Source organism: Plasmodium fragile (genome assembly GCF_000956335.1).
Source record: "Plasmodium fragile strain nilgiri unplaced genomic scaffold supercont1.77, whole genome shotgun sequence".
Taxonomy (NCBI): Eukaryota; Apicomplexa; class Aconoidasida; order Haemosporida; family Plasmodiidae; genus Plasmodium; species Plasmodium fragile.
Genome location: NW_012192657.1, coordinates 61,261 through 71,984, shown reverse-complemented (window position 1 = coordinate 71,984; position 10,724 = coordinate 61,261). Strand labels below are relative to the sequence as shown.

Genomic DNA, 10,724 nt, shown 5'->3' with positions numbered 1-10,724 from the left:
TTTTTTTTTTTTTTTTTTTTTTTTTTTTTTTTTTTTCTTTTTGTTTTTGGATTTCTTGCGATTTTTTTTATTTTTTCTGAATTTGGTCAACGACAGGAGTGAACGTGCATGCCCTTGACGCAGAGTTCCTTCCGTCTGTGTTTGTATTTCCCCTCCGGCGATGACGGATACATGTTTGGGTAGGTAATCAGTATGTACTGTCTCGTGCACGCGAAACTTTCCACCTTGAAAGCCTTCTGCATCTTCTAAATATGTGACTTGCGGTGTTGAGCCCTTGTAGGATGGGCTCCAGCCCAGGGTTGCGTCATCTGACGAACATATAAATGAGTTGCAGCTGTCCTGTTCCTGTTTCCCCCCCGTTACACTTTCATCCGTCAGGTGTGAATGTGCATTCTTGTGAAATGATTGTTCTAGTTTGTAATGACGATTTTTTATCTCCTGAGCGCGGTACGAAGTCGTGATTCTATTTATCACACTGAATAGATTTAGAATTACGAACACATTGAAAAGGTTGAGTAGGGTACGGAAGGAAAAGTGGGTACCGAAGGTAAGGGTACTAATATGGCTAGGCAGATTTATGGTGGTCAGCTGTTGAGCCACGTGAATCAGAGAGAATTGACTTGTCTGGCCAAGGACACAAACCAGAGTTAGTAAAAATACAGCAAGGTGTCTTCTCCTCATCAAACTGCGTACACCATTGCACCCCCGCCGTAGACGTACCATTTTTAATGATTTTAAAAATTATTTTATTTTAATATTTTGAATTACTTTTTAAAATGGTATAACTGTATGCATAAATTTGGACATGAGTGTTACTCTTTTTTTTTTTTTTTTTTTTGTCCTTTTCCATGTTACTCTTTTCCATTATGTTCATTTTTCTCTCTACTCAGAAAGTTTGTTGTATGAAAAAAATGGCGACATGTGTGTCTACTGGGAATGACATGTGCGATTTGTTCAGGGGGGCAAATTATGCTGAAAATTTGTATGAAGATTTTTTAAAAAAATGAAAATACACCAGAGAGGGGATGCGCACTGTCGCTGTGTGGACGTGCATCGTTCATGTTTCGTTTTTGTGCGTTTGTCTGTAAATTTATTTTTCGCGATGTTACGTGTTTTTTTTTTTTCTGTCTATGCGACCATCTGTTTAGCTATTTGCGACGCAATTATTCACGCCCCCACTGCAGCGTTCGTATCGCCCCCGCATTTTTATCACTATCGCCATTTGCAAGTTTAACCAACGTTGCTTCTTTTTATTTCCAAACGCGGAATTCTTTGGGGGGCGCGTTGCCGCGCGCAGCGTGGTGCGACCTTCACGACAGATTTTTCCTTTTTCTTGCCCGCCGCAGAACAAATCCAAATCGTTCTGCGTTGTCGAATGCGCGACGCGAGAGCGTAACAATACGCGAATGAGTATGCACATGCAAATGAACATACAAATGCGTGTATTTAGTTTCTTTTTCTGACGATGCAAAATGGTAAAACACACGTACGAATATGTGCATTCGTGTATATGCACAATTGTGACATTAAGAAAGGAGAAAGCGCGAGGGGAAAGACACCGATTTGCAACAAAGATAAATCACACGTGCTTTTCATTATGTGCATAATATGCATCGAACACGCTGTGTGCCAAATGTGTTACCGTTTTGTTCATTTTACATCCGTCGGAACATTTACAAAAGGGAAGCTGTCCAAGGGCAGACACGTTTTATATTGCTGTGGGGGGACGCCAGGGACAGTTTTAAGGAACAGCGCGACGCGACACATGTGTGAATGAACTGTGTCTCAACTGGGCGGACTGTGTGCTACCTTTTTACTCGTGTGATAACTACAAACGAGCAGCTTCTGCGACGAAGCGGGATGTGTACTACATTTTTTAATGACATTTAAAAGATGCGTAACGTTAAGATAGAACATTTTCAAGTGGTCATTCACGGCAGTACACAATTTAGGGACTGTTCATTGAAAGGCACACTTGTTCCTTCCGTTACGGCTACCACTGATACTTTTGTTAGACATAAATGAGGACAATAAAATGTCCCATGGGCCCCCCAATGATGTCCTGCTACGAAAGTCAAGCGAAGCTTTAGCTAGGCGAAAAAAAAAAAAAAAAAACAAACAAACAAAAATGCCTTGCCTGTTCATAAACAATGTTGAACTGTTTATCATTTTTGCATGAACGGTTCATACGAAACAGGGTTTTTTCTGGAGCGGTTACTTTATAGTGGTGCATTTATGTTCTGAATAGGAATGTCTCATGTGAAAGGAGCCCACTGTGTGCAATGGTCAGCGTTGCCTTAAGAGTTGTAATTTGACTTGATTGCTGTTGTCACGACGTTTCCCACGTGTGTGATTGAACATGCATATGTTTGTGGGGGCCGTTCGTGATTTTGTCAGGTGTAATATTTTGTTCGTTTTCTTTTTGTGCGCCCTGATCGACGATTTGCGACCTCCCCTGACCGCCTCCATTTTTTGCGGACTTAAAATGAAGGAACACAATGGGGCAAACAAAATGGTTAAGCTACATGGTCCCACTTGTGTAAATATGTTCTTGTGCGACCATGCGTTCCTTCGTGAACTATGAAGCGATAAGCGCTGTTCGGGTACAAAAGAAAGGTCACTCTGGTCTGACGTGTACAATGCATGTACTTAATTTACCTGCCCCTAACAAAGTCAACAGGTTGAGAAACCGTTTTTATTAACCTGGGTAATGTGCAAAAACAACAAAAAGGAAGTGTCCTACTTGGACAGTGTGAAGGTTAGTTCTGTATATCGTACTCGCTGGTCTAAGGTTTTTTTGGCAGTGCCCGCCGCCCACGTCTATCTAATGCTGCTGCATGGTGCCTGTTCTACAAAATGCGTGGAAAGGCCCAGAGGACCATGTTAAGCGCGTTATAAACCTTGCTGAGGACATGCATGGTGCTATGGGTACGTACATTCGCATATATATGGGTAGTGTTGTATATCGGAATGATTAACTTCATGCCAGCATTTTTCTGCCCGCACTGTGTAGCGATGCGGCCAATACAGAAAAAAAAAAAAAAAAAAAAAAAAGGATAAAATTCCTCCCGCACAGAATTGCGTACACATGAATGTGTTCATTTTTTTGCTAATTTTTTTCGTTTCCTATTTTTCCATTTATTTCCATTTTTCCGCGCGCTGGCATTTTAAACTTCAAACTTGTGAAACGTACATTTTTCCCTTTTGTGTTTATTTCTATTTAAAAGGAAAAATTTTCCCTTTTGTGAAGAAGCAAAAATTAATGTACAAATGTACACTTGCCATGCGCAAATGTCCAAACGCGCAAATGCACATGAACACATGCACAAATGAGCATACGAACAAATGTCCACCCATTTTGACCAGCGCAGGACACAAACGAATTTTAAAAAAGCGAGCGCCATTGATATGTACACACAAAAGAAAACATTAACCACGTAAGGCGTTCTTCGCACTGCTCACTTTTTTGGCGCGTAACTGATTGTCATTTCGCACACAGAGTGTTTTTCCGCTACATCCCTCCCCCCCGTATATGCAATTGCGTGTGAGCGTTTTTAAACACACACATGCGTGCACATAGGGTTACATGTCCCGCCTGCGAACTTCTTTGTTGATGTTATTTTAAGTTTTAATTCCCACGCTTTGTTAGGAATTTTGGAGCTTTTTTTTTTTTTTTTCTTTTTTTTCGCCCCTTTGCGTCGAGATTTTGCCTTGCCCTTTTTTTTTTTTTTTTTTTGTATGCGGCGCATTGTATCACACCTTTTGCGTGCCTATTTTGCAGCACACTTTTACGTCGCCTTTTTTGCGAGCTTTTTCCTTCGCTGCGTTCACCTTCTGCGACTCGTAATGAACTACAGCGGTTCGTAATCGCAGAAATGTTTACCACAAAAAACGGAATAGTCAAGTGAAAATTAAAACAGCCCACACCCAGCAGGTCCCCCCGCAGGCGAACGTTTGTCTACACACACATAGGTACAAAATTTTTCATTATCGCGAGGAAGCAACGTTATTTTGTCGTGTGTGCAAATTGATTAAACACCCCCCTGCAGCAATTGAAATTTGCATTTGGCATAGCCATTTGGAACAAACATAACAAGCAATATTCATACAAAATTAAGTACGTACAAATTTGCGTCTCACGAAAATGTATACATACGGAGTAGAAGGAGATGACACCTATTTGCCACAGCCTCAGTACCCATCCCCATATGAAAATCAGTATGGAGCAGATGATGAGTCGCCAAGCCCTCGAGGGGAAAACCACACCCCCTTCATAGGTTATTTTAGTTCCCATTTATTAAGGACCGGATTTTTCCTTCAGTGTGTGTCTTTAATGCTTATGTTTATATTTTATTGGGCCTTTGGTGGTACAGGAATTTTTGTGTTTGATTTATATGCCGGTCCCGAGTGCGTAAAAGTGTCCAGTGCATTTCATTTAACCATTTCTATTTTGATGGCCATATATTTATTGGGGACCTTGTACATAGCTATGTTCCAAGTGTTCGTAGCAGATAATAGCAAATGGTGTCGAGGGTTCAGGGCGGGTTCTAAGTTATTATCCGCAGCTGTGACTTTAGATCTGTTATCCTCCATTTTGAGATTAGTTCAGTATTTGTATGCATATTTTTACATGAGCATGAGATGGTGGGCAAGATACCAACAGACCAAGTCAGACTGGACACTGTTACACTTTGGAAGCATTGTGCACAGCTTTGCTTTGTTCATATATGGCGCTGCGTTTTTTTACATGGAAGCTTACCACGATGAGGGAACCTACGAGGAGCTCGCTTGGTCCAACTTGACTTTATTCAAGTTGGCAGGTTTGGCCGGTACGTTGTTAGGAAAGGAGTGTCTCTCTCCAGCACATTGCGCTGGTGCCACCGTGTGGACATTTCCCTATGTGTGTACTCTTTTTTTTAATTAGTTTTACCCTTTTCACGACCTGATTTTTTCTATTCCCCCCCGTTTTTTTTTGTCCCTTTTTGCAGAACTACTGATGGTATTTTCCGGATTTGGAGCTTTTTTCTCTATACTGCTCCTGGGTGCCATAATGTGCGCAACTGTCTGGGCCTTTTCCTTCGAACCACTGCTAGAAAAATGGTCCCCTGAATTGCACAGCAGAGACATAAACGCAGACGTCTTGCCCGAGGTAAAACACGACGATGAACAGGGGGGATACAACGAAGAAAATGTTTATGAGCCGTACAATGTAAACCCAGACAATATGGAATATGGACAGGAGATGGTTCCACAGAACATGAGCGAAAAGTACGCAAATGGAAACTCTTACGACCCAAACATATACGAGCAGAACAACGGCATGCCAACCACGTATGATTATTCGCAAATTGAAGGTCAAGTGAAGCAAAACGCCGAAATGGGAGTCTCAGAAAATTACACAAAAAATGGTCAATTCTGAACGTGACGTGTAGACGGAAGCAAGCCATAACTTATGATCTATTCAGGCAAAAAGGCAAGAAAAAAAAGTGCACACATATGGCTAGCTCAGCTATCTATATAGATGGCTAAACATTAGACAGATATGCACCTGCGTAAATCATTCGAGGGAAAATTTGGAAACACGCAAAGATGCGAAAACAGAATTGAACAGATCGATAGAGCAATAGCATCTGTGAGGCAAGGAAGCGAGTTGTACTAATATTTTTATGGTAATTGTTTTTTTTTTTTTTTTTTTTTTTTTTTTTTTTATCGTATGCACGTTCATAATTTTATTCTCCTTTTTAGGCATTGTTTTTTTTTTTTTTTGGATAATCCATGCCATTTGATCATTTTTTTTTTTTTATTAAATTTTTATTCCCCGATGGCGCATCAAAAATTAAGGCCCACCAATGTGTTGTTGTACACGAAAATGCTTTGTACATATATTTTACTTTTACATTTATGTAGCATTTTTTTATCCCTGCGCAAATGTGTTTTATGATTTTACTTTTTTTTGCTCTCTACACTTTTGTTTGTTATAAAAAAGGTTTCCACTTGTGCCATGACGTGTGGCTCTGTTGAACCCTATCGACAGAGACCAGTGGACATGCACAATGGCAAGACAGATCTCTCGTACAAGGCGAGTCTACACCTGTATGCCGACTAACTGTTTATTGCTCCATAAGAGTAGCGCGCCCCCGCTTGTGAATTTGTGCGTGTGTATATACGTACATGCAACCATGCGTACATTCAGCAAATACATGTACCGATCCCGTACGCATACGTGGCTGCGCATGAGCACACATCTGTCGACGCGTGTGTCTGCACGATGATATAATCACAGCACTGTTTGTGAACAAACGCCAAGTGGACCTCTTTTTTGTTTTCAAAAAAACAATGATTTTTCTACACCGAAGGAGTGCACGCGCTTTGGTTTTGTAAAAACAGTTGAAGCGTTTTATACCGACCGCATCGCGCAGTGATGAAGGTGGTAAACAAAGTTTGACCAAATGAGGCAAACAAGGTGAACTACACCCTTATGTGAAAACGAATAGGGGTACGTGTCCCTGTAAAGGTATTTTTCCTGGTCCAGGTTCACAAAAAAAATATGTCCTCAAGAAGGTAGCCACGGGCTGTGGCCACCACTGGGGATGCGACTTGCTACATATTTTTATGTGTGCACATTTCACTACGGGGGTAAAAAAAAAATGAGCAGCACGCAGGGCAGGTGCAAACGCGAGCGGCGTTACTCGCCTGTAGACGAACCGCGCACCGCGCATATTACATGGAGGTGCCCCTAAAAATAGTGGTACGCGCTTGCGAGCTATTGCTACATTCCTCAAATGCGACAGTTACAAAATGGCATACGCGCACACCCTTACACCTACGTTGCTGTGTGAGCAGTTTAGGTCTCCTTGTTTTTTTTACAAATACGAATGTGATTTTTCCCGCAGCAGCTGAATGAAGCCAAATGAAGCGGTACACACATTAAACGACGTCCCTGTAGCTTCCTTACATTGCTTCGGTTGCGCTCGTTCTGCAGGTTTTTCAAAATAGGCGTGATGCTAAAAAGTCTTATTGGGAGGAAAGTCATTTTGGGGCTATTCTTTCGGCTCCGATTCGGCTTCCGCTGTAGCTTCTTCCCCTTCCTCTTTTTCCTGTCCGTCGGCTTCCTCGTTTACATCGCCCCCTTCTCCCTCCTGTGCGCTGAGCAGAATTTTTTTTTTGGCCAAATTTTTATCCATGTGTACCATCAAATTGTACAAAAAGTCACAGTCGGTGGAAAATTCCTTATCCTTAACAATAGTGTACAGGTCAATATACTTAACGATAAACAATTTGGCTAGTCTGAATTTGAAGACGGGGTCGTTTTTGCTTTTTTCACTTTCCTCAATTTCGTTAACCGGGTCATTATCGATTTGCATTTTCTGTTTATAGTCTTCCAGTTTGTCAATTAGTTTTTCCATTAGAATTTTTTCTTCATTATTTTTTTTTTTCAAATCTGTAACTGAGTCCGTATCGTGTAGCTCCCAGAACTCGGCCTGTCTGCCGAGGTAAATTTTGTTAATTTCGAGGAGGAAGTTGTTCATTTTTCGTATGTCTCGTTGGTTTTGGGGGTAGGTCATGACGTCGGCCGCTTCATCCGCTTCATCCACTTCGTCTGTAGTTACGTCAGACGTGTCATTGATGGTGTCCTTGGCGAGGTGCCCTATCTGGTCCATCTCTTCCGCATTGGTGCAGATTTGTCGCGAGGTTGAGGCAGGCACCTGGCTATCCTCCCTCTCATTTGTATCACCAATACATGACTGCATTTCCCGCTTCACACCACTGTCACAATTTGCACACATCAGTTTTGTGTACTTGTATGGGTTCTTTCTCAAATTAGGGTTATCCAAATTGGCTAGATAATAATTTTTCATTTTTTCATTTAGCACTTCAAAATTATGTACGAGCTGAATGAGACTGTGCAGAGGAGAGGACTTTTCATCGACCATGCCGCTATCCCTAATATTCGTTTTCTCCTTTTTATTTTTTATGAAGCTGTTTGATTGATCTTCCATACGTATAAATTCGAAACAGGGTTGTAAATTTTCTTTGGTCGGTTTTCCTGTGAGTTGTTTTTTCCACGTGTACCAGCAGTACTCGGAGGCGAGAAGGCTCATAAAGAAATGCAAGCTTTTTGAGTTCCCTAGATAACGTAATAAATCCTTTACGAATGAATGGAAAATATGTTTTGTCCTTTCGCTAACTGATTGGTGATCATTACCTTTTGTATCGCTTGCGTTGTTGTCCCTGACATCTTTACTTTCTCTGGGGCCATTGTGGTTACCTCTACTTGTATTTGCCATGCCTGGTTGAGCGGAGTCGTTATCTCTTCCCTTGGTGTTAAGACTGCTTGTGTTGCTGCTCATGTGCGATGTTTCCTCTTTGCTATTTTTTGCGTATGCTCTTGCGGAGTTGCGTGAAAATGGAGAGGTGGCAGTTTTGTCTTCGTTACTTTTTGTTGCATCTAAGGAGTGGGCAGATGCAGATTGATTTGCGGGTTCTACATTATGTGTAGAAGTGTTCGAGCGGTTTGTTTCTTTCATTTTTGAATCATTCGTTTTGTGTTCATTGGATGAGGCTTCATTTGCAGTGGGCGTTAAAATGTTGAGTTCAATATTGAGGTAGTTGAGGACAAGGAGGATGTTAAAAAAGAAAACGCAAAGGAAATTTTTATCACGAATGAGTAAATTGTAAATGTGTACATTTCCCAGGAAGTCAATATCGGCATTGTATAAATATTCCTTCACCATTTTTGAACTGGTGAGATTTTTTTTTTTTAAATTTTTCACATGTGCCATGAAGAGGTTAAATGAGTGGTAGGCGTCTTCCAGTGGTGCACAGTTTTGGGCTGTACACATTTCAGGGTAGCGGACAAAGGAGATGAGATAGAGGTATGCCAAGTATGCTTTGTAATTTTTATTTTCTTCATTTGTATTTTCAGTTACTTTGTTCCGCTTCTGTCTTTTGTTATCTTTTTTATCACTGTGGGTGACTTGGTCTGGATTGTCCTCTTCGTCTCTCTTTCGCTTTCCGCTGGAGTCGCCGCCATGTGTGGGGGCCTTTTTGCCTTTGTCCCCCTCGTCGTCGTCGTGATGATGATCGACCTCATCTCCGTCCGTCTTGGCCTCTGTCGCAGTGCAAGACATGGCACCGTCGGGGGGGGCTTGCCGACACAAGGAGTCCATTTCAGCCAAAATGAGTTCCCTAATTTTGTTGTGATTTTTGGCATTTTCCTGTATGCCCAATTCGAAGTCATTAAAAATAAGGGACTCATTGGTAGAGGCGTTTTTACAACGGGTCATGGAGTCGTAAAAGAAAAGGTGGAAATTATTTTTTGCAGACTGTCTGTTGCAAAAGCCAAGGTGGTTGATGGGCAGGCATTCAGACAGTAACATGTGAAGAAAGAAAACGTTGCTTGACTTTTGTTTCTTATTTAGGTAATTTTTTTTTTGTAAATTTTTTATAAAGCCAATAAGTCTAGCTCCCACCGACTGCGTTTTTATAGGGTCATTAAAAATAACACAATTTTGAAACACTTTGTATTTTTCAATGAAGATATTTTTGTTTGTTTTGAAGAAACTGATGAACTGGTCCATATGTCTGATCGGAATTATATTTGCAAAATCGGAGAGAACTTCTATACAGTTAATTATATGTACATAGTAAGGTGTTAAGGTGAGGCAGATTTCTGCAAAGGCAATTATGAGTTGTGATACAATTTGGCTAGTTTGTATTTTTGCAAGTAGGGAGACGAAGAAACTCCTCAATTCGGTTACAAAGTTGGTTAAGATTTTGTTAAACAAGGGTTCATTCATTTGTACAACATCTGTATTTGCCTTTTTTTGTGTCACATTGTCTCCTTCCCTGTGTTCACTACCCTTTGGTGTGGCTTCTTCTGAGGAGGCAATCGCTTCTTCGCTTCTATCCCCCCCATGGGTAGTTACTTCGGCCGAGTTTGTGACATTTTTATTATTTTTTTTTTGTGTGTTACTTCCATCTGCATTATTGTCTACATGTTGATTTTGCGAATTTTCCATGAGGGGTCCCGCACTTGGAAGAGAACTTCCATCTGCTTCCTTCACAGAATTGAGTGAGTAGGATAGTGTGGAGTGCTCTTCCTTTACGTGTCCTTTTAATTTGTATGTGTTGCATATTGGTGTGTAATCATTTTGCTGGTTCGTTTCGTGTGAAGCGACGTATTCGAGGATGAGGAAGTTTGTACTAATTTCATTTTCGTTTTGTATATTGTTCATTAAAATTTTTAAATAATCACACATGAGGAGTCTTGTGTTCCTTCCATTAAGAAAGGCGAGGAACTTCTTCAGATTCTTGCTTCTTATATTTGATGTTTGATCTGGGTTAGACTGACTTAAGTGGGGAAGAGGCAGGTGGTCTGGCACTTGAGCATCCTTCCGATTGTCCTTGGCCAATGCTTCCGTGAGAGCTTCCCCATTTAAGTATTCTCCTTTCATAAAAAGACGAAAGAAGAAAACTGCGTATGAACAATCCTTGCCTAGCTCATTGGAGTGGTAGCTTTTGATTGTCTCCCTGAATGATTTCTCCTCTTCATATTTGTCTTCAAATTCTTTTTGCAAATTAAGAATGGTTAAGTAATCTTCCTTTATCTTTTTTAATTTATTTATTTTCTTGCATTTTTTTATTGTATTATTTTTTTTTTTTTGTGAGTGTAACAAGATGGATGACTTGGAGGAGTTTTTTTTTTTTTTTTTTTTTTTTTT

General features: G+C 40.7%; 2 protein-coding genes across 2 annotated transcripts in view; one reads left to right on the top strand and one right to left on the bottom strand.

Moving 5' to 3' along the window:
• Positions 1–4,144: 4,144 nt before the first annotated feature.
• On the top strand, positions 4,145–5,419 carry AK88_04817 (uncharacterized protein; the record flags this gene model as incomplete). The annotated part of the gene is made up of 2 exons (XM_012482421.1): positions 4,145–4,829; positions 4,989–5,419. The coding sequence occupies 2 exons, from the start codon at positions 4,145–4,147 to the stop codon at positions 5,417–5,419; spliced, it is 1,116 nt and encodes a 371-aa protein (XP_012337844.1).
• Positions 5,420–7,040: 1,621 nt separating this feature from the next.
• Positions 7,041–10,724, bottom strand: part of AK88_04816 (uncharacterized protein) — a gene marked incomplete at both ends in the record, with an annotated part of 5,348 nt that continues 1,664 nt past the window's right edge. The window contains one exon of the mRNA XM_012482420.1: positions 7,041–10,688. Within this exon, the coding sequence (XP_012337843.1) occupies positions 7,041–10,688 (3,648 nt within the window). The remainder of the gene's footprint in view (positions 10,689–10,724) is intronic.